Source organism: Lepisma saccharinum, chromosome 2 (genome assembly GCF_977018435.1).
Source record: "Lepisma saccharinum chromosome 2, izLepSacc3.1, whole genome shotgun sequence".
Classification (NCBI taxonomy): Eukaryota; Metazoa; Arthropoda; class Insecta; order Zygentoma; family Lepismatidae; genus Lepisma; species Lepisma saccharinum.
The window spans coordinates 13,875,665-13,899,903 of record NC_139230.1 but is presented as its reverse complement, the minus strand read 5'-3'; the positions used below and the strand labels follow the sequence as shown (position 1 = coordinate 13,899,903).

Below are 24,239 nucleotides of genomic sequence, written 5' to 3'. Positions count from 1 at the left end.
CGAAACATAAAGGACCAACCAAAGAATCATCTGTGCTACGCGTTCATCCACGTAAGCGAGAGGCAAGCTTTTTCCTATCGGAAGACGAAAAATAATTGCTTGCTGCACGACCTTGATAAGGCGAACTGAATCACAAGGAAAGAAACCTGTGCAGACCCGCGACTCCTGTGCACTGTACTACCACCTGGAGGGGAGGGGGAGAGTTGACCGTTCTTCCTTATGGGCCGAGCTGAAGAGTAGAAGGGAAGCTGCGCTGGGACTTTTCGTCCAAGGTTTTTTCCCTTGTGTTCGCTCGTAGCAGCAGCACCACGCAAAATCGGAAAATGTGAATCCTCAAACTTTGTACACGTGACCTTCGGTCACGAAGCAGCCGAGTAGAGAACGCCCTGGGGCGATATGAAAGGCACTTTTAGCAAGTAGAAACTACGTAGAAACGAAACGTTAGATGGAATTGTTGTACGAAACAAACGAAACCGCGTTTGTGCAACTGGTTTTGTGGCTAGACAGGGCCATTGGACTCTCAAGAAGGCAAGAATTATATGGGAAGGGATTCTCAAAACTAAGCGAATAAAAGGACAGTATATTTTATCATTTACAAGGGCCCTCATCCGCTTACAATTTTGAAAATTACTTTCAGTAATTCTTGTCTTCTTGGACAGGAGGTTCATTAAACTTTTTGGTGTAGAAACAGACAGAGCGCCCACCTACCACGTTTGAAAGAAGAGCATAGGCAGACATGAAAGTAATTTTCAAGTACGTAAGGACGACAGTCGACTTGAACATTGAGCAACGTGTGACTGAGAAATAAAATCGTAACAAAGGACAGGATTCTTCAAGAAACAGTAATTTTATAAAACTTCCTATCATTAACTCAGTTCATCCTTTTATCCTCTTTTGTTTGTTATACTATTATTCTTGTTTTATATCGCTTTTTCTGCCACTTGTAGATAATCGCGACGATGAAGATGAATGATGATCATATTAAATCTATGAAGGGATGCTTACAAAAAAAAAAACAGCCATGCCCAGGTGTCTACTCGAACTTGAAATGTTTGGTACCGAGTGTATGAGTGGATCACCCAACGACTTCGGTCTTCGAGGCTAGGGTTTCAGTTGCAACATGCAGTATAATTACGTTTCTACTATTACTACTTAAAAAGCCCCCTTGATACATGAGATACTACAAATAATTTCAGGCATACCCTCGAATTTTGATTGCCTGGCACTTTTTTAAACTAAGTAATGAAGTGACGTTTATATTCATATTAGGCCTACGACTAGCTCGAACTAAAAACTCTTGTGAAATACTATATATATGTTATCCTTGTGAAGTGAGAAACTTCAATGCTAAGAAAATATGCATGAAAAATTATATTTGTAGCTACTACTTGAAGAATTCAAATTATTATGATGGAATTTCAACTTACATATACTCTGCATATAACGTGGTATATAGTTATCGCAGAGGAGTTTTTGTCTCGCAGTCAATTTATTTTTAGTTGAGGAACTCGAGAGTAAGTTGGAAATATTTAATGACCCACGTTGTGATGTGCTGTTCGATTAATCAGAATTGGAGTGAGCGAAGTCTGTAGTTAAGGTCATTCAACACGTCAATTTGTAACCGTGAATGCAAGTTTTCTTTGATTTAGCGGGAAATCAGTCTGCTATTGTTGTACGTAATAAATTGAAACATATATATTTTCTGCTCGAGTAGGAATCCACAGCCCTTATCCAATCAATCAGTTTCTGTGTTTGAAACTTCTGTCTAGGAAAGCTACATACAATTTGCTTTTAATAACAGCAGCTTCAAAATAACCTATCCATTCTTGTCTTGCAAAGTAATGTTTGATTTTCATTTGTTATATTTAACTTTGGTTTTCTGCCACTTTTGGCTAATCGCGAAGACGAGGATGGGTGATGCAATGACAAAATTGATGAAAGGACATCACGAAGAAAATAATGAAAACAATATACAGGCTGGGATCTGAACTCGGGACCTGTGGTGTCGCATTGTTCATGAAATAAAAACATAACATGTACAGTGGCTCACATTAGTAATCGAATATGTAGCATTTTGCTGCATTTCTTCACAATATTTCAAAATTAACAACATGTACATAAATATAAACGATAGTGAAATATTTATAGACATTTATTAAAGCTATATTCCCTGTTACATTTTTCTTTTTTAATTTTGGGTGCGTCAGCACTTAGGCTATTTTGCAACCGCCACGTTATACGGGGACCAGCCCCTTACCATAACAAATAACGTAACTGTAATATCGAATAACTGAAATATTAAAATATTCTGACTTAGGTTAAAAGCTGAGGCTCTAAAGGGGCACTCAGCACACATGACAAAAAACAGAACACACAGAATTATACTGGCTATAGGGTCAGTCGCCAGAGCCTCGTTAGTCTGCAAAGAGCAGTCCAGGGTGTACTACGTGGAATGAAGTTGACGATTGGGTGTACTACGTGGAAGGTCACCCCTTACACCCCTGTTACGGTTTCAAATCTGAAAATAGTTATTTATGTTTGGGTGTGAAAGAAGAGATCACTTTAATATTCAGACAAATCGTGAAAGCCTTCTGTTTCTGTTAAGCTACGTTTCCATTCTGACAAGTTCCAGATCCATGAGGTGCAACATGTGCCGGCGCATGTTGCGAGTCATTTAGTGTACTCGTACTGCTTCCAATTCAAAACTACTTCTTCAAAATACGTCCGCAACAACACTGGAGTGCAGGATCGCAGTGTAGCGTTGTGCAGTGCTTTAGAGTAGTCAGTGTTTCATCTCTTGTATTGTAATAATTTGGTGGTGATTTAACTTGGGTAAAGATGAACAATAAAGCTATGGCGGGTTTTGTGGTTATGGCAGGCGCGTATCATGAATTTCTATAAAAAAAAAGAGGCGAAAACAACCTAGATGGTGGATTAGAAGTTTTCAAGCGAAAAGAAATTCGGAAGGAGCATATAACTCGTTGATGAGAGACTTACGTCTTCAAAGTGGATACGAAAACTTTGTAAGAATGACTGCAAGTGATTTTGCATTGTTATTAAATCTTGTTGGACCACAGATTGTAGTCGCGTCGTCTGTTTCTACTCTAGTTCGTATGCCCGTGCCCAGGAACTTGCTGTAGGCTGTTTCCATTGTCGCCGCGCACGTTGTGCGTCTTAATCGTTTGGGGCAATTTTGTCCCTTGCACTTGCGCCGCGGCATGTTGCAGACAGTTTCCATTTCAACAAATGCTTGGCACATGCAGCATCGCATGCCGCGTGTCATGTTGCGCGGTAAAATTTGTGGTAATAGAAACGAGACTTTACATAGTTCTTTTATCGGTCAACTACAGTGCGGGGAAGAAACAATTCATGCTATTTCCTAACTACGTCTGTTACCAGTAGCTCCATTGCCCCTGACTGAAGTACGAGAAAAATGGGTAACAAAAACAAAAATACAACATTTGACGAACTGCAGTTATTTATTTTTACCTAACCAAAGGGTGCAGGTACAGGGAAATTGAAAATGTTAAGTACATGTAAGAGTACTGTGGGTGACGCAATAATACGTAATGAAAAGGAAAATGAGGTAGATTCCGTATCTCAGAAAATTCAACCAAGAGAAATAGGAGAACGAAATGAACGAGATTCAGTATGAAAAATCAAGACCTTTTCCTCATCCCCACTCCCTTTCCAAACCAAGAGCTCCGAAAGCAGCTGTGCAACTTGGAGCAGGCACTGGGACTGCTGTACGGTTCAGTAGCGTTTCGTCCGAAAGCGAAATTCCTAGAAAAATGCTACAGTTCGTCCGCGACGGTTTAATGAGTTGCGTTTCGTCCGAGCCTGGCTGATGATGAGTCACACCTTGACTAACCGGTGGCAGCGGTGGAATTGGTGACTAGGATACCTCAGTTAACAACTTTTAAAACTACATTGCATAGACAGCGGAGTGCAGCGCAGGGAGTGCAGACTCGGTCAAATCGTCGAGAGAGGGGTCCCGGCTTCGATACCCGGTGGAGGCACAAGTGGTTCGGATCCCACTTTAAATTGTAGGTCCAGTCCCGATTAGCCTTACTGTGCATAAAGGGGACTTAAAACAACAAATAAAATCGTTGAGACGAAGTGAACTTGGATCCAGAAATTTTAGTCATGGCAGTCAACACTACTACTTCTAAGCAGCTCCCATAAGTGACTGAGGTTAGAATGAAAGTTTGTCTTGTTTTAAGTTTACTTGTATGCACAGATAGGCTAATTGGGAGTGGGCCTACAGTTTAAAGTGGAATTCGAATCACTGTGCCTCCAGCAGGAATCGAACCCGGCTAGAATGCAAGTGGTTTCTCATACTCAGATGGGAAGTTGTTTATGTTATTGTTTCACATAATTTGTAGGTAGTCACACGTGGTCTGAGAAACAGAAAAGTCACACATAGCCTACGCATAATTCTCTCGAGGCAGTTTGTTGCAAGAACCTTGCTTGCAGGCCACGGACAATAACTTTCATGGGTAAAAAAGTGTAGCTTTCCTGACGAAGAGTTCTCGGCTTGCGAGCCAGCTTAAATTGGAGCATCCTGCTTAGAGGAATATACGCGCTCCAAACGTTGGACGCTAACGCCGATATAACCTGGCTCGCAAGCCGAGAACACTGTTCGAATCTCCACAGGCATATAATAAAAATGTAGTATCGTACCCAAATGACACACCTGGCGTAATACCTAACGTGCCAAATTTTGGAAAATAGGAGCTGAAAGCGTGTGTGAGAACCAGAGCGACTTAACTCTAATTTATCAAATTAATAGGAGAGGAAATAATGTATTCTTAGGAATATGACTCTTAAATGTGACTCCGCCTTACAGATAAGCATTAGAAGTGGAAAATGTCGATTTACTCCAAATACTCTTCAGAGGATTTTTTTTTTTCACGAAACTGAAAACAGCATTTTTGTAGTTACGTCCCTCTGATTCCCGTAGGACGATAGGTGAAATACATTTCATGAGCGATGTTTGAAAGAAGTTGTGTTAAGATGTCAAACATGTAGCCGACAGCCATGCTGTATGAAGAAAGCATATAGGATAAGCTCCAATCACACTTAATCTAGGCTCACAACGAAGATAGCGGCTGAGTGACCTAGCGTAATGAAAGGCAAAGAAAACAGTTAATCATTGGAAGAAACAATTAGTTTCATGTTTAAGATCATTCTATCAATTAATGCAGTTGCTTATAAAAATAAAAAATGGTCCAAAATGCTTCAAAGTAATTGAAAATATGAGGCATTGCGGATACGAAGGGCGAACTCAACAAAGTGCATTGTGATGGAAATGCGTTTCAAGTTGCCAGGCACAGTGCAAACTTCATAAAATCTTTGAAAATCACGCATGAAACATTCCGATCTACTGTTACCAAGTTTTTGTAGAGCTCGAACTGTGCCTGACAACTTGAAATGCATTTCCCTCACAATGCACTTTGTTGAGTTTTTTCCAAAGAGGGGCAAGCAAGGTAGTTTTTCCGGGGGAGCAAAAAAGGTGCATAACAGTGTTGTCTCCTAAAAAAAACATTGCTTTAATTTGAAGTTACGTATCATATTCATCTTATTTGAAAATAAGATCCTTAGGAAAATATTTGGACCTAAAAGGGATGAGGAGACAATTATAATAATTAAATCAAGAAGACTTAGGTGGGCAGGCCATGTGGCACGAATGGGAGAGAAAAGAGGAGTTTACAGGATTCTTGTTGGGAAACCTGATGGTAAGAGAACTTTAGGAAGGCCAAGACGAAGATGGAGGGACATCGTTGAGATAGACTTAAAGGAAATCGGTAGGGATGGAAAAGAGTATATAGAACTTGCTCAAGATAGGGACAGATGGAAGGCCTGTGTTGCTGCAGCCATGAACCTTCGGGTTTAAGAAGGCTAGAGAGTTAGTTAGTTAGCTAGTTATGTTCATGCAATAATTAACATATATTATTGCAGCTGAAATGGAATTGTGATATATATATATATAGTTTTTGGTTGACTTTCATTTTCCAGGTGGGTCTTGCAACCCCCCCCCCCCCTCCCTTGCCTCTCTTTCGGACTTCCATGCAAAGGTTCTATTTTTATTTCGCGTCTACCACTTTCGGTTAATCGCGATGATAAAGGATGTGATAGGTGATGGAAGTGGTATAAAGACAATGACCCAACCCATCCATATTTTCTAGTCCTGGCTCTAATCCGACATTAGACTTCGCAGTTTATTACGCTAACCAATTTGCCACGGGATCGGCTTCTTCGTGTTTGTCTGCTCATCAAATGATTAATTAGTTATTCAAACTATATAGGTAGGAAAGCTATATAAAATAACGAAACAGAAAAATAAATCCACTTGACGTCTTGTAGTACTATCATTAACCTACAATTTCATGCTCACAAATCCACACAGAAAACTTCTTGTGGCATTAGTTTTACGGAATGGCCTTGGGGAATAAACGTCGCCCATTTCCTGGTTCAGCTCGAAACAATTCCGGTGCCTTATCGAAGCTGCTCTTGAGCACGCAGGGTTTCTAACCTACTTCGCCGTAATTCAGTTGTTGTATCTTGATTAATATGCTGTATTGTAGAGTCAACCGCAGATTAAATAGGAGAAAAAAGATTTTCCCGACGGAAAATAAGTTGGTAATGCTGCAAACACCGAGGCATTCTTGATAAGACGCTTGAAGAGCGTCGAGCAAACTTTCCTGAAAAAGCACAACCCCAGTATCGAAGGTCATGCTACACGTGGATTGGCAACTTTCGGGAGCATGCTGCCTGTTTGAAGATGAACCTTCTGTTCGCATTTTATTTTTCAAATGTAGTTCTGACATTGTAATCATTTTGCAATTATTTCTATATGTTCTTATTTTGCTTCGCTTTTATGTCACTTTTATAATTAATCGAAACTATGAAGATGGATGATAATTAGATTAAATTAATGAAGAGACACCTAAAAAAGATATTTACAGACCAGGACTCGAACCCGGAACCTAAAGCGGATAGGTTGTGGGGAAAACCTTCAATAACTCCCGCCACGAACTTACTTATAATTTTTGTAATTTCTCACGAGTATTTTTTGTTCTGTTCATGCATAATACCTGCTTTCGGAAACTTAATTTATAAGTGACACACTTCGTTCGGTAGGGACAAGCCACGTATTGTTTGAATGGAGGGACACATCTCATTCATATACTACTAGAGTGCGCGTCAAATCTCCTGCATATGACCTTGAACGACTGAACAGCACCAGCGAATCACGGACGTGCAGCGTTGCCTAGTTCAGAAGCTGTTTCACCTCGCTACTAAATCGTGTACCTGGCGCTCGGATATAAATAGATTATTTCAAGTGTCAGTAGTTCAACAGATGGAAAGATAATGAATTTGCGAGTATGTACGAAAAACAAGCGTGATTGTAGCTTATACCGTTCCCTCTGTAGAAGCAATGTTATTATAAACGTATTTGCATTGTATCCTTTTTGCTCTCCCTTCGTTCCTGTTGCATTCTGAAACTTTCCGATTAGCTAAGGGAACAGGGCACGTTCGTTCCCAGTGATGGCAGAAGAAGTTGACGAAGAGGATACCGTCATTGTTCGTTTTTTTTTTTTCATGTGTTTAGTGGGTGTGTGCAGCATGTCGTTGAGTAAACCAAGTGGTAGTGATGGCGAGAGAAGAGGGAAAAATACAGTGTTGTACGAAGCCAGGCACGACAGGTGATTTTTCAGGTGTACATTTTTAAAAAAAAAAAAGTGTTCGAGTGACGAACAAAGAAGTAAAATTGACTTTAAGAAGTGCCAGGATCTAACAGCTCAAGCGTGTGGTGTGAATCAAGCTACCGTTTCTCGGATATGTTCGGGGGCAAAACAATGTGGATCGGGGCCTGCTCCAATGTTTCAATAACCTAGACTAGAAAGCACATTAATATACCGAAAAGAACGACAAATTTAGATGACTTTGAAAAAAGACGTAGTTCGTAGAACAGTCTTTGAAATTTACGATCGTGGCGAATTTTCTACTACCAAAAAGATAACGTACTCTTTACGGGACAAAATATCTTACAAAGGTTCCACAACTTCCACCTTGAGAATATTGAAAGAATTATGCAGTCCCTAATCAGGTATGTTCTTTTCTCCCATTATGTTTATTATATGTTATATTATCTAATGTTCCGTGCTCTCCGTGACAAGGCGTTTCGCTCGACCACGCTGTCTCTTTCCGTGTGAGATTTCGACATGGCACCGCTGCAGTGCGCTGCTATTGGCTATCGCCATATGCAGGAGATTTGACGCGCACTATAGATACAATCATGGACTATACTTGAAATGGCCTCCCCGATGGCGCAGTGGTAGCGTCGTCGCCTTGTAATGAAGGGGTCCCGGGTTCGATACCCGGTGGAGACACAAGTGATTGGGATTTCAATTTAAACTGTAGGTCCAGTCCCGATTAGCCTAACTGTGCATAAAGTGGACTCAAATTAATCAATCATATATGATAGAAGTTACGAAAAATATAAAAGATAAAAATTTTAGAAGAGATACTGTGAGCAAGTCGAGTTGGAGAGAGATTGTCTTTTGTCTTTTGTCTTTGTTAAATGTATTTCATGTAGTTTATATAACATGAAGTTATAAGTTAAATAAAAGTTGTTTTGTTCGTTAACGTTTGGCTTAATTGAAGATTATTACAATATACTTGAAATGTGACGTGCTAAACACTACTTTCGGAGATCAGTTGGACATGGCAATTTTGATATACAAGTTGCATTTTCTCTACTTAGATTCATTATGTCCAAATTTTATCCTAATAGATAATCTCCCAACAACGCAAAATGTTTTAATTGACTCGAATTCACAATGACTCATATACAGTGTGTTTATAAATGAACGGTGGGGTTTCAAAAATTAATGATACATCTATTTATTACCTTACACGGGCAAAACGTACACCGTAAGCAGCAGCAACTGTCCAAGTTTATATAACTTTATTTATATTTGTATAAAGATAGAAATCAAGAGGGGGCAATTGCCCCTCTGTGCCTCCTTGCAGGTGCTCTTGACCGTCTGGAAGAAATAGTGCACGACAGACGTGAAAACTAAATCCATCTTCAGTATCCCTTTGTCTTGCTACTCTTAGATTCTGCAACCTTTCTTTCTATGGTCCAATGTTTGCCTTCCTTACCTCCTAGAATTGATTTCCGTACAAGTTTGAGGGCTAATCTCCCCTGCCCCCTGTGGTTGTGCCACTGCACCTTCTTCCGCCGTTGTTGCTTTGTGAACTTTCATCGGCTTCGTAATACTTCATTTTCTTCAAGAGCATAATATCGTTTAATAACCGGCGATAAGATTCCTCAACCCTAAATTTCTGGATTAAAGTATAATAATATAGGAGCATGGAAATCTGAAAGGGGGCGAGGATGGCCACATCTCCCCTTTAGAAAACGAATGTCAGCTAAAAGTATATATTTCACGCGTATAATTTGATCCCAGTCATAGTAATGTACATTAATTTATTATAATGGGAATGCAGGAATGCGATAATTTCGAATTCAAGTGGTGTTTCTTGAGGGGGCAACACTATTATCTGGTTAATATGCCCCATGGAAAAATACCTTGCTTGTCCCTGCGTCGAAAATATCGGTAGACGTCAATGATTAGGGGGTGGGGCATGTGCCCCCCTCCCATTTGCACCCCGTGCGCACGTCTATGACTACTCATTTCTACACTAGTTGGAAGCTGTATTCAATTTCGAGCCAAAAATGTAATTTTCAAATCAGGATTGTTAAACGTCCACGAACCAATAAATCCTAATGGGTTCTATTGGGTTCCGCAACAAGACCGGAACCTTCTTTATCGCACAGTTTTAATTCGGTCCAAGTTGCGTATTCTTTCATTTCAATATGGAACTTAGACAGTCTTTAAATTGATCCGGAAAGAAGGTCCCTGTGCCGTATTTCAATTGATCCGGAGAAAAGGTTCCTGGAACGAATTGAAATATTTTAAACATAAAAAGGCTCTTTACGGTCCAGATCCATTTATGCTTGCAAATATTCCCTGCTGAACCGGAATTGAATTGATTTAAAATTCCTGACCCTTTAACAACCCTGGTTGAAATTCATTTTTTTACAAACAACCATATTTTTAACGGCTATTTCACATTAATCCCATACGATATACTGAGTTATTTTTCGCAATGTTCAAAAGAAAGGTAAGAGATTTGGGCTATTCCTTTTTCTTCCTTGATGTTTAATAGATTATATTTGTCACGCACCTATAACGTTACTAGCAAACATTTGTGAATTGTTCTTTCCTTGTAACGTTAACATCTACCATACTGAATTTATTTACGTTCCTTATGCAGATGGTATGTACCCAACTGCATTTTGTTCCGTTCCGCTACAGTGGTTTACATTTTGTTACATTCCTATGTAACGTTAATTAACCATATTGCCTTTCACTTCGTTCCGTTACGGAGGATTGCATTCATTACGTTCCTATGTACCGTTATTTACTACCATGTTGCATTTCGTTACGTTTTTTTGTAACGCTAGTATATACCACAATGCATTTCGTTACTACGTTCCTTGTATCCTTGTAACGGTAGTATATACCATATTGCATATTACGTTATGTTCCAATGTGCTCATTTCGTTCCGTTCCTTTATAACGTTAATATCTACCATAATACATTTTGTTACGTTCTCTGTAACGTCAGTCTGTAACATATTGCATTTCGTTACGTTCCATGGGTACCAGCAGCTGAACCATACTCTTCCTCCTACAAAATGGAACGTACCGTGTAACGCAAATTGGGTACGTTACGACTCCCTGGTTTGAACCAACATTGAACAGATCTGTAGTATACAGTGATTTGAAGTTTAATCATAAATAAATTAATCAAACACCAGCTCTTACGTTGTATTTTTGTCATATAAGAGTTGCTTTTCTGTCAGTCTTGGCTAATTGTGATGATTATTTGAAATTGATGAAGGGGCAATCACAAATTACACCTACGTCCAGGCTGGGGCTCAAACCATGAACTTCAGTGGTTATAGTAAAAGTCGACCACCGAGTCCGCAGCTCTTACTTTATAAAAGAGTGGCATAACAATCTCTGTTTTACATGACTTTTGATCTATACAGCTGAGAAAGAAAGAAGTTTAAACTTCTACATTTACATAACACATATTAACTTATTGATAAATCACTCAAATACATGCACTCCATGTAAAAAATACTTAAATTCTTCAGAAACATATACAAGTGGGTAAAAAGTAGTATCTTAGGTGCTCAGAATATCCTCTATCAATGTAGCAACATTCCTACAACTTGTCCTTGACACTGTTAAACACAAATTTCAGTAAGCCCCAAGGTACATAAAATATAAAAAATACAAATAATACTAAAATAAAACACAAAAAATATACTACTGCATGCCTACTTTTAGCACATCCCCTATTGCTCGAGTCAAATTGTTGATTCAGGAACAGAAAAAACATTGGCTTGGTTATTACTTATTCACATGTATAAAAATATTATTTCATTACACTTACTTGGTATAGAATCCATGAATGGGTAAAAGAAGGCAACAATCAAGTTGATGAGAACAGCACAATTAAATATAATATTGCTCCAAAGAGACATATAACTACTGACCCAAAACAATACAGGCTGACCTGAAAGAGAGGAACAAATATTATTTTTCCAACATTTTACACAGCAAATGAAATATTAAAGTAAAAATAATTTGAAACCTTTAACTTATTTTACTGAAGAGCCTTAAATGTAAAAACGACACATATTCTCAATCTATTTTGAAAAGACAAGTTCTTAGCATGTTTTATATATATTAGGGATGGAACAGATTAATCGGTACTCTATTGGTATTGGCCGATATAGACTTTTCAGTGTATCAGTTTATTGGTAAAATTACTGATTATTTTACAGATACTATATATCTATAAATATGTTATAATTTAGTGCAAAATTCTGCCATTTCGTTACAATTTTTATGGATAATCTCAATGTTCTACTTTTTTAAAAAGTAGATTTCTAAATATGCAACTTCTTCTGCACTGCAGTCACCTGGAAACAAACATTTATTAAGGAGGTCAATGAACTATTCAGGTTTTTCAAGGACCATTTGAAATTTTATATTGCATCAGTAGAATATCGGTATTGGTAAATTTTATATCTGTACTTGACCAGTATCGGCCAAAATTTGATATCAGCCTATTCCTAATATATACAAACATACGGTATATTAGGTATGTGCAAAAGTTCTACCCATTTTTGATAGGTTACAGTTTAGCAGACTACCGACCTCAGAGATGGAACTCCCAGTGCATGAATCTCTGGTCACATAAATGGGGCAACCTTACAGCAGCAACAGGCCATGAGTGTGGACGAGGAGCTCTTAGTGGACAGAGTAGTGTGTGGGTGAAATGGAGACCAATAAGGAACATGTCATACAGTGTTTACTTGTTGAGTTCGATAAAGGCATTACTGCAGCCACAGCCTGCCGCAAGATTCGGCAAGTGCATGGGGCAGATGTAGTTGATGATAGCAGATGTAGTCGCTTGTTTCAAAATTTCAGGGGAGACAGAAGCTGTCAACATCAACCATGGTCTGGACGTCCAGCAGTGTGTTCCGCAGAGGATCTTGACCAAGCCTTAAGAAACAACCCGAAACCAACCATAGCAGAATTAGCAGACACCTTCCAGGTACACATGACAACAGTCGAAAGACAGCTCAAAGTGCTAGGTTTCACCCCAAAGTTCGATCGTTGGGTTCCACATCAGCTGCAAATCAACAAGAGGGACAAGTCACAACCTGCATTTTCTTCCTTTCCCAGTACAAAAATTACCGGTTCCTGCCACACATTGTCAAGGGCGATGAGAAGTGGATTATGTACAGGAATATAAAGTGTTGCAGGACTGTGTGCTGCATTTATGAACTGTCACCATTGACATCCAAACCAGAACTTTGTATCAAGAACGTGTTTTTTGAATGTGTGGTGGGATATCAAAGGAGTAATTCACTAAGAGGTCTTGTGTGTTTCTGCAATTTATTGGACTTGGTTCAATTTTTAATGTGCAACAAATCAAAAACATTAATGCCACATTCTACTGTGAACAGTTGGGACAGACTGAGAGCAGCATTATGATCGAAATGGCCAGGCCTCGTCAATTGCCAAGGAGTGATCATCCACCATGATAACGCCAGGCCACATCCTGCTGTCATCGTACGTAAAAATTTAATGGACTTTGATTGAGAGGTTTTACCCCAGCTGCTCTATTCTCCTGACTTGGCCCCTACAGACTACAACCTGTTTCATGCATTGCAGAACTCCTTCGCTCGGAAAATCTTTGAGGATGTGGAGGCTGTGAAAACTGTCTTACAACAGTTCTTAGACTCAAAACCTCAGGACTTTTATAGGCGTGGTTTCTTCTCCTATCAGCAAGATGGCAACATATCATTGATTGCGATGGCTATTATGCACAGTCTTAGGTGTGTTACAGTTTGTGTTGTTCACACTTCTATCTGCACATCAAAAACGAGTAGAACTTTTACATGTACCTAATATCTAATATGACCAGTAACATATAAAGATGCTTACTTGGAAAATAATTCTATATTTTGTCTGGTGTGCCATTTTCAAGGAGAATGAATATGTTACTGAGCTACTCTTATATATTTATCATTATACCTCAAGGTTTCTTTAACACCTTTCATTATGTAAATGAAAAAAAAATTGTCATCATTGCATTTCTCTACACATATTGAATAAATTATTGTGGTCACACAAACACCAGTCCATTTCAAATTCTGAAGTTAAATTCAAGATGGCAGCTCCAAAAAGGTGCTGGATTATGGTAACATATGGCAAATGTGCTGCTATTAGCACAAAACATAATAATAATAATAATAATAATAATAATGCTTTGATGATTTTTACTCAATACTTTTGTTTGGATGGTTCTGTACTTTTTGACTTACCCAGTATATCTAGGTATAATGTATCTACCACAGTTCTTAAATATTTGTATTGGCTGGTATAGGCACCTAATCTACATTATAACATTTGCACTGTCACAAGTAACATCTATTGGAACAAGAATGTTATGCTATAAAATAAGAACAATCAATATAGCAAGGATGTTACATATAATGCATACCTCTTAACTTTTTCTGCCATTTCATTTCATTAAACATATCATCAGTCCTTTCAAAAAAGTCAGACACTTTAGATCCCTGGTCATCTCTCTCTGCTGTATGCAAAACTTTAGCTTTGGTATCACTTGTGAGATACTCACAAATTTCTGGAATTGGAAAGACTATCTGTTCCAATGTTCTATCCTGACGAACAATCTGTTAATTAAAAAACACACATGCATGTCAAGTTATGTTATGAATGAACACTGCTATTAACACTTTGAATCCCATGCACATGCATAGTACGGGCAATATCACTTGAATGTTTGGAGTTACGATGCTGGACCATTCACGTTCAGAATGTTCCTGGGAGTCCTTTTGGTATGCCTCTGCATTGTGCTGTACCCTGGTGGTGAAATTTTGAACCGTCTTCTCATTGAATGGAAAGCACAAAAACACAGGAAACTGGCACGTAACGTGATACAAAGAAGTGTCTTGCTGCAAGTCTTTGTAAAGTTCGAGCCGCTTTTGAAGCAAAATAGACAAAATGCCGAAAGGACTTAGTGGCAGCGATATTGCTGAAGCTTTAGGAGAGTTGACAGTAGAAGAGTCATGTAAAGATTCGGGATCAGAGGGCCAGTTGGAGTTTTTAGATGATGATTCTGATGGTGATCCTGATTTTATACCCGAATCAACAGGTATGCATTTTTTGTTTTCTTTGTAATATTTCATTTCATTGATTGCAGTACTAGGCCTATATTTTTAGTGCTTTATCATCACTCACAAACACACACACATATGCACACTTGACCATGGATGCCCATATGGGAGGAGGGGGAGGCTCGAGCTCCCCTTCTTGGCTAATGGAATTTAGTATGCTAACATTACGTTTTATGTTGATGACAGGATCCATATCAGTACACCCTACATATGGAATCTTGAAGAGCCCCCTGAGAATCTTAAAGAGGCCCCCCTGAGAAAATTCCTATGGGCACCCATGCACTTGACCAATGTGTTAACTTGAAATATCAAAATAAATGGAACACTTATTTATTTACTTGTAATGAGTTATTTACTTGCACACCGCCTGTGTTTCATTATGCGGTGCAATGCATAGGGGTTAGCTTTACCTTTTGACCTACACGTTCAATGCATAGAGGCATATAATACATATTTTTATTTTCTTTCATTGCAGGTTTTTGGAGAAAATTCAAATTCAGAAAATGGATTGGATTTGGCCGAACCAGTCACCTCATCTCCAATCCCACGACATGTGGCCATTGTTGATGATATACCCGACCAAGCAGAAAGTGTACAAACGCAACCAGTAGCTTCGAGCTCAAGGAAGCGACCAAGGCTCGATGTGCAGTGCTCTGACCCAGGATGGACAAATGTAGATGTACTTCCAAGTAAACCGGTTCTCCAGGAACACGTTGGTGTAATTGCACAAATAGATGAATCGTCAATGCCATATGACTGCTTTTCTATTTTCTTGCCTAACACATAAAAACTGAAACTAACAGGTATGCTGCTTCTGTCATAGATAAGCTTAGACGTTCAAATCGCCTGAAACCTAACAGTATTTTCAGCTCTTGGGTATCAGTAAAGTTATATGAAATCTAAATGTTTTTTCAATAATTTTTCATGTGTGTATCGTAAAGAAACCTAGCATCAGATCTTACTGGTCTTCATCTGCTTTTATCTCCACTACTCTGTGATGAGCAGAAATAGTTTTCAAGCAATACTTTCAAATCTCCATTTGAATGATAACAGTACCTACATTTCCAGAGGTAATCCTAATCATGATCCACTACACAAATACACCCTTATTTTGACTTTCTCACCCAAGCATGTTCTTCATCATTTCATCCTGGTCCAAATTTGACAGTTGATGAAGGTATTTGCGGATTTCAGGGATGAATTCATTTTCGTGTGTACTTGAACAAACCAGAAAAGTATGGTATAAAACGGTTTATCGTGTGTGATGAAGAAAGTAGATATGTATTGAATATGGAAGTGTACACAGGAAAAGGTACCGAGGATAACAGTATTGTCTCCCTTTTTGGCAGACTTCTCCATGCATATCTTGAGACAGGACATACCATTTACATGGACAGATTTTACACTTCTCCTGTACTCTTTGATGCTTTGTGGGAAAAAGAAAACAATGGCTGTTGGAACATGTATGCCAAACAGAAAGCAACTACCAAAAGCTACTGTAGTTCAAAAGAAACTTAACCTTGTCAACGTAACCCATGTGGCTATTGTATTCGCATACAATAGCCAGCTTGAGTACGTTGCCATGGTCATCCAAGAAATTTCCCTCAGCTGGTGACAGATGGATGTTCATCAACAGGTACACCTCTCGCTTGTCTTTCCAACATATCACAGTCAAGTCATTCTTCACCCAAACACGTAGGTCACCCCTCTTCAGCTTCAAGTCTGTCTTTGAAAAGTTGGGTGGGAGGCCTTTTCGTCGGGGATTGACGGTCCCTACAGCAATAGATACTTCTTGTTGTGTGATCATCAAATAGCTTTGGAGAAGAGAAGTAGTTGTCCATAAATAATTTATGACCAACTCCCTTCACCTTCTCTGTCAACGCTACAACTAAACCATGCGTCGCTGATGTCGTGGCAGTCACTCTGTTCTTTGTCCTTGCCCAGATATACGGTCATGTCACAGGTGTATCCCAAAGAATCACAGAGTTTGTAGATCTTGATCCCAAACCTCTTGTGTTTCTTTGGAATATACTGTTTGAAGATGACTTTTCCTTTGTACAAGACCATAGCTTCATCAACTGCTAAATGCTCTGTAGGATAGTAGCAATTAGAGCTAAGCTCATTGATATTGTCGAAGACAAACCTAACCTTCCACAGCCTTTCATAATCGGGATCTTGGGGGGAGGTGTTATTCGTGTTGTCCTCAAAGTGTAGGAATCTGAGCAAGTGATAAAAGTGGTTACGTGAAATCTGTTGTCCGTAAAACTGTGTGTGAAGGTGGGGTTTTCTGGACCAGTAGTCTCGCCAATGTAATCTGCGGTCATGTCCCATCAGTATTGTCAAACCAACAAAAGTCTTCATTTCGTCAATGGTCACGTCACGTTCGGTCTTTGTTGTTGGATGCATTGTGATATGTTGGTGATAGTACCTGTTGGTCTCAGTCACCAGATGCTGGAAGATTTCTTCGGAGAAAGTCAAGGAAAAAAGTCCAAGGAAGAGGATGCATCGTCAATGTGTCAAACCTTCAGTCCAGTCTGGCCTAGGAAAGGTTGGGGGTTGGGAGCAGTTCTGGAAGGGGGTTGCCAGTCGGATGGAGCAGGAGAAGGGGAATGTCTTTGTGACATATCATCAGAATCAAATTCTGATGATATATCAGAGGGAATGTCAAGCTCTTCTTCATCCCACTTGGAGTCTGTATCCATATCCTCCAGCTCATCTCAGATTTCATCAGAACGGAGATCACCGGGGGCAGCCATGGTTGACTAAACGCCTTTTGGGAACACAGCAGGCACAAACGACACTAGCACACTTTTCACACCACAAGAAAAACACGTAGATGACAAAATAGTCCTTGGAAGTCTGTCACTTCACTCAAAAAATATCCTCGCACTTGGGCACAAAACGACACACACCTACGCACAACTTTCACGGACGAAAAGCTAGAACGCAGTGAAAAATGAGCACCGATTCTTGCAGATGCTTGAAATTCTATTTTTAGACAATGCAGGGTAACCTGTATTGCAACTTGTGGAACACTTGTGCTCAAAAACAAAGGTTTCCTTCAGCATGCCTCGAAATTCCATTCTCACAACGCAGATTCAACAACCAGTCTTCCCCCTCCCCCCAGCCCCAACCCCTGCTTGCACCCGCACGGAAAACTTTCATTTTGACATCGGATACTGATAAACAAGCTTCCTTCGAATGCAGTTACCAGGCGGGAGTGAAAAGCATTGCTTTAGAACAACAAAGCTGGTCTTCCTTTGTTGGCAAAAATTTTCCCTTGAAAAGAGATGCAAAAGAGATGTCCCTTTTCCCGCCTTTTCCCCTCCATTTTCATGAAGAAAAAAAAGTGCAAGAAACATTTCTGTTAAAAGTTAATTTCGATCAAGATGCTTGGGACCGCGAGGGTTACATTTGGGTATCTCGACCGAGATGCTTGGGACCCAAAAGGTTAAAGGTGAAATGGTGTACATGCGCAAGAACAATCTCTTGTGCCTGAAATGGAAAGATACGAGAGGTCTTGATGCTCTCAACTAAACATAGAGCTACATCATTTGATGTTCTTGTGAAGGCACGGGGAGGTCCAGTCATGAAGACAAAACCAGGTGTGGTGTTGGACTACAATGTAAACAAAACTGGTGCAGAGAGAAGTGACCAATTAGTCGCTTACTATCCATTCAAGAAACGGCAGCTAAAATGGTGGAAAAAACTATTTTTCCATATGCTGATCATGTCAGCAACAAATGCCTTCATTGTACACAAGGAAACTAGACATGCAATTGATAAGAAGAAGGTGCATTTATCAGACTTTCTTCAGTAGGGGAAGCTCTGTCCGAGAAGGGAGGAATTCAAGCTGAAACCGATTCCAGGATGTCAGCAGGATCTTATAGGTTGACTGGACAGCATTTCGCTGAGAAGGTTCCGGCAATGGAAAAGAAGACAGACCAACAAGATATTGTAGAGTGCGTTCTGAGAAAGGGAAAGAAACAGATGGCAAAAGCAGAAGAAAGGACACAACGTGGTGGTGACCCCAATGCAACGTTGGTCTTTGCATACCAGAATGTTTCAAGTTGTATCATACTAAGGGTAGATATGTTTAGTATTAGAAGTATGGACTTTTTCATTATATGAAAAACAAGGACTATGTTAAACATCTCTAGCACACACAAGAATAAACATATTCTAATTTTTTTTTATTGTGTAGGCAAAGAAATTGCCTTTATTTTGATGTATAACACATGTATAGTAAGACCAAGAAATAGATTGTTTCACATTGTTGAAAATCACATAAGATGCCCAGGTTTCTGAGTTATTGCCAATTTAAATACCCTGGGAACATAAACATAAATTTAAAAATTGACATTACCGTATATTTGACTACATGAAAAAATTCCATATTTTACAATGACGACACACTGAGTAAATTGTGCCATAGGCTATATGATAAAATTTGCTTGTGTGAAGAAAATACAGCATGAGAGTCTATGGCCTCTTTTACACTGAAGTACAATGCTTGTCCTTTGAAGATGATCCAATCAATTGGAGGCATATGTAATGTGGTCAGATTATTTTAAAGTAACGTGTGCTAGGGGTCCCAGGTTTGAATCCTGGCCTGGGCATGGGTGTTTGTCCATTTATCAATTTCTTCACATCATCACTCATCCCAATCCTCACAATTAGTCAAAAGTGAAGTAAAATAAAATCAATCAATCAAGTAGTGTGTGATAATTTCAGGGGACACAGAGTATGCATTAAGTATTTGGTGTAATGATTGACTGATTTGTTTTTACTTCACTTTTGTGCCACTTCTGGCTAATCATGAAGATAAGGATAAATGGGGATAAGATGGCATGGCAGAATACATGAGCCCCACAGGGAATTATGCTGGCTGTGGGTGCAGATGCCAGCCTTGTTACTCTGCAAAACTTAGTCCAGTGAAAGAGAAGTTGAAATTTGGAAGGCCTCAGAAAATGTCATCCCTTACACCCCTTATTCAGTATTAAGACATCTCCTGTTTCATCCCTTACACCCCGTATTCAGTATTAAGACATCTCCTGTTTATCTCTTTTATGACAAAATATATTTCTTAAGAATTTAATTTCAAAACCTCTTAATTTATAGTAGTAAGACTTGAAGCTTTCCTGGTGACGAATGATGAATAGATTCTCTCGGGCTATCGACCAGGTGAGTTGTGGAAAATATTCCAAGCTTTTGAGAGCTAATGTCACTTTCATCAACCCTGAAGATGGGAGTGACGATAGCTCTTGAAAGCTTGGAATATTTTCCACAACTCACCTGGTCGATAGCCCAAGAGAATCTACTCATCATTCACCTCTTAATTTATGTTTGCTTCCCTTCTAGTGCAAGAGACAAAGTTTCACATCCAAACAAAACTATAGTTATAATTATTGTCCAGGTAGTTACAATTACTGCCCATTAAATGATGCAAATGGATGGGGACAAAATATAGTTCCCCTATAACAAGAAATGGAAACAAGTTACAAATTTGGTATTATATCAGTAATATTTGAGTATTCTTTTTCGTGTTAGAATTTGTCAAAAACACACGAAACAATGTAAATGTTACAATGAGCAACCTGGCCAAATAGTCAGGTAAACCAGCAAGAAATTCAACAGTACCTGACATATGGAATAAAATTTAATTTCACATTGATTCTCAAAATCTTTAGCATAGTCTATTTGAGAGTTTTATCCCAAAGAACTTCTACAAATACCATTTTTTAAAAAATGAATTTTCCAACGACATTACATTTTCAATGTGGTTCTTTAGTCACTTCAACAATCCGTAAGTATAATCTTTCATAGTTATTCTGTAATTTCTCAATGGTGTTTAAAGAAACCTACAACAGTAAATAAATATAGAAGAAATAGCATTTCATTTGATGGTTTTTGTTTTCCTGCTTTCAATACACTGGCAGAATTGGCATTGTTTGTAAAACCTAGGCACTTATGCCTCACATATAATTTCACCCCATGACCCTGGCTTCACATCTTATTATGTTGTAAACTTTCAAAAAATATTCTCCAACAACTAAATAGTTTCATCTAACATTCAACGTACTGCAAATTCAATAATATAAAATTGATAATGGCATGGAAAAATACATACTTCAATTTGTGCAGTGTGATTTGCATAGTATTCTAAAGCTTGGTTAATCTTGGGATCACTAACATTGTCAGATGGCCTCAGAAGTGCAGCCAATTCCTTATTGTGCTGAGCCAACTGATGGCAGAGTATATAAATATTATGGCCCACCTGTAAGGAAAAAAATATTAATGTACGCAAGGATCTCATAAAATATCTTGTGAATTAGGTAAACATTTAACTAAAAATAGAAAGTATGATTCTCACAAGATTTTAATGCACTCTTCATAAGTAACTTGAAAATGGTTAAATTTTACAATAGTAAATAGTTACTCTTTTAAAGCTCATGTGAGAAATAAGGAAGAATGGGCTTAGTGCCATTCCCTAAAAAGTATATTTAACAAAAGAAGAGAAGATAGTTTGATGGTATGATCTGATTGATTGAATTGTTGTTTTAAGTCCACTTTATGCACAGAAAGGCTAATCAGGACTGGACCTACAGTTTAAAGTGGGATCTGAACCACTATGTGCCTCCAAAGGGTATCGAACCCGGCACACCTTGATTACAAGGTAACGACGCTATCACTGCACCATCGGGGAGGCCCTGATTATGGTATGATCTATCACACTTAAACCATTAGATCTTATTGAATGTGTGAAGTAACACAAAACTCCATCAACTTATCCTGAGTCAAGGTCTCAAATGTGTTCAGTCATTGCAGTAATTTAAGCATCATAGAAACCACTCATTTTATGTCTATTATTAACAGAATCTGGGACTCAAATATGTTAACTGCCAAGCTCCCTAGCCAATGATATTTCCTGGGGCCACACTGCATTTCATCTTCAATTGTGTTGCCAATGACTACCAATGTGCCTTTCTTTGCATGTATGCTTACCAGTAAGGTCATAGAAAGGTAGGGGAGGCAGTTGCCAAAGTTCACATAAGGGCTTCATGGCCGCTCGTTAAAAAATTACATGAGGGTTTTGCTTTTTTTTTAGCCACTATCTGGCAACATTTTTGTATATTCTTCTCCAAATACTTGTGCTAAGTTAGTACATGTCTTGGCAGCATAGAGAGTGTTGTTAGTTATGCTTGTGGTGCTGCAATAATGGTGGATAAAAATGAAAATACATGAAACGTTGTCAAGTGACAGTGATCTAACTGATTCCAGTTATGATGATTTTGATTTTGACTTTTCCATCTGTGACACATCAGAGGAGTAAGATAAGTTGAATTCTGGTATGGACATTCCCAACCATGGTAACAATGAAGACCATCTTTAGACTATGTTCAGCTTTGAATTACATGACAGTGACATTGAAGGTAGCCCTGTTTCCAATGACAAAATTGCACATGGTTTGGGTAGCAAATTTTGGGAACTGGTTACTAATGTTCAAAATCACTACCCATTCATACTTGGAAATACAAGCTGGGATTAACACTTTGGTTCTTAACAAACTTCATAAAAAAATTAAATTGTATTTTGTTATTTTAAAACATTTTAAAAGAGTTATTATTATTGAGTCTACCCAAATGAGCAAAATTTGTAATTCCTTCCATGTTTTAGAAAAGCTTGACATAGGGTGACAATATGGAAGCTTGAGCCACAGGTCTAGGTAGATTTTTTTTTTCCTGAGGGGTCATATGAACCCAACTCAATATTCACAATTGCTGACATGAAGTCCATGGGTGGACTTGGCAGCTTGAGATAATGTCATATGTGGGCTTCATGGCAATCAACATGTTCAAGAAAAATTGCAAGTAACAACTGTTAGCAAATTTATAACATTCATTTTTTTAACAATCACTTACTTCTTTTGGACAAACCACATCTTCACCAGAAGAAGAGTCATCATCTCCATCATCATCATCATCGTCTAATATTTCTTGATGAAAAGCTCTACATGCAACATCAACCTGTAATGAAGTATGTATAATGTTAGGAGCCTCATATGGTTTACACATTTTTTTGTACAACGTATGTGTTTTCAAGTTTAGTTTGATTCACTTATAATTGGACCTTGCTAACATTTATGTTTTTTTAAAAAATGTTAATAACAGGGCCTTTAAAAGGTCCAATGATGTCCCCAAAGAGAAATATAAAAGAGAGGTATGTTGTGAAATGATTGTATATTACAACATAATCATGAGAGACATGCAAATGATGCTTCAATAAATTCACGATGCATCTGCTTTCTTCCTGCATACTAAATGCATGACCCAATGTCACTTCATCTTTCACCCACATCTGTAACACACTGTTTGTTCACCATCGTAACTAAAGATGGGGATTGCTCTCTTCCTCTTAAGTATCCACAGCTCAGGCTCTGGAGATCACATGATGCTCAGCAATAGACAAAGTCCCGCAAATAGTAATATTTCCACTATGTACAAATATCACTATGCAAAACTTATTTTTTGAATCACCATCATACTAACCTTTGTTTAAACTACATATTATATTATATATTCAGTTTCTTATAATTATATGAGTTACGGAAGCAGTTGCACACAAAACATCAACAATAAGGAAAATATTTAATGAAAACCAAATTTTAAATTAATTAAATAGCATCTTTTTTTTATCAAAGTTATGCATTTGCATTGCTTTACAAGTAAATGTACATATATATGCAGGGTGAGTCACCTAAAATTACCACCGGAAATATTTCGTGAACAACAATAAATATTGAAAAATTGCTTTCGCGGATATATGGGTATGAGAGGGGCTCATGAAATTAATGGACACAATACGTTCAACTACGTAAGGAAGTACAATTTCAACAGAAACTTAGTTTTTTTAAAAATGGAAACCCCATTTCATTTTCAGCTCATTTGAAAGTACGGGAAAATTCATTAAGAATGACATTTGCTACATTGTAATATGTCAAATAGTTCTCGAGTAATTGTAACATGAAGTTGAGTGTGTCTGCCTGTCAGCAGAGCCGAGAGTAAATGCAGTCGTGTATACAGCCCACACACTTGTGCTGCATTTTTCCTACACTTGTCATAGATAAGTATCATCTCAGCCTTTTCAGAGTTTGAAAATACTATTTTCTCAGCAAAAGTTCTGACGTAAGTACACTATCACAAACGTCTGGTTAATCAGTGTACTTTGTTACGCCCTTGCTTTATTTGATAAATTTGGTAAATCAATTTGAAAGAATAAAAAATGTATAAGGTGCAAAGTTTAATAGTTGAAAACTTAAAGATTTGTCATGACCAAACGAGAAGAGTTGATTGTTCCAATGTACTAAAAATTATGA

General features: G+C 38.4%; 1 protein-coding gene across 18 annotated transcripts in view; it reads right to left on the bottom strand.

Annotated features, from left to right (window-relative positions):
* Positions 1–24,239, bottom strand: part of Itpr (Inositol 1,4,5,-trisphosphate receptor) — a 181,457-nt gene that overhangs the window by 33,852 nt on the left and 123,366 nt on the right. For all 18 annotated transcript variants that reach the window (XM_083117057.1, XM_083117063.1, XM_083117056.1 and 15 more), the window contains 4 exons: positions 22,786–22,890; positions 20,994–21,140; positions 14,167–14,359; positions 11,542–11,664 (listed from right to left, as the gene is read on the bottom strand). In XM_083117057.1, the coding sequence (XP_082973183.1) occupies positions 11,542–11,664; positions 14,167–14,359; positions 20,994–21,140; positions 22,786–22,890 (568 nt within the window). The remainder of the gene's footprint in view (positions 1–11,541; positions 11,665–14,166; positions 14,360–20,993; positions 21,141–22,785; positions 22,891–24,239) is intronic.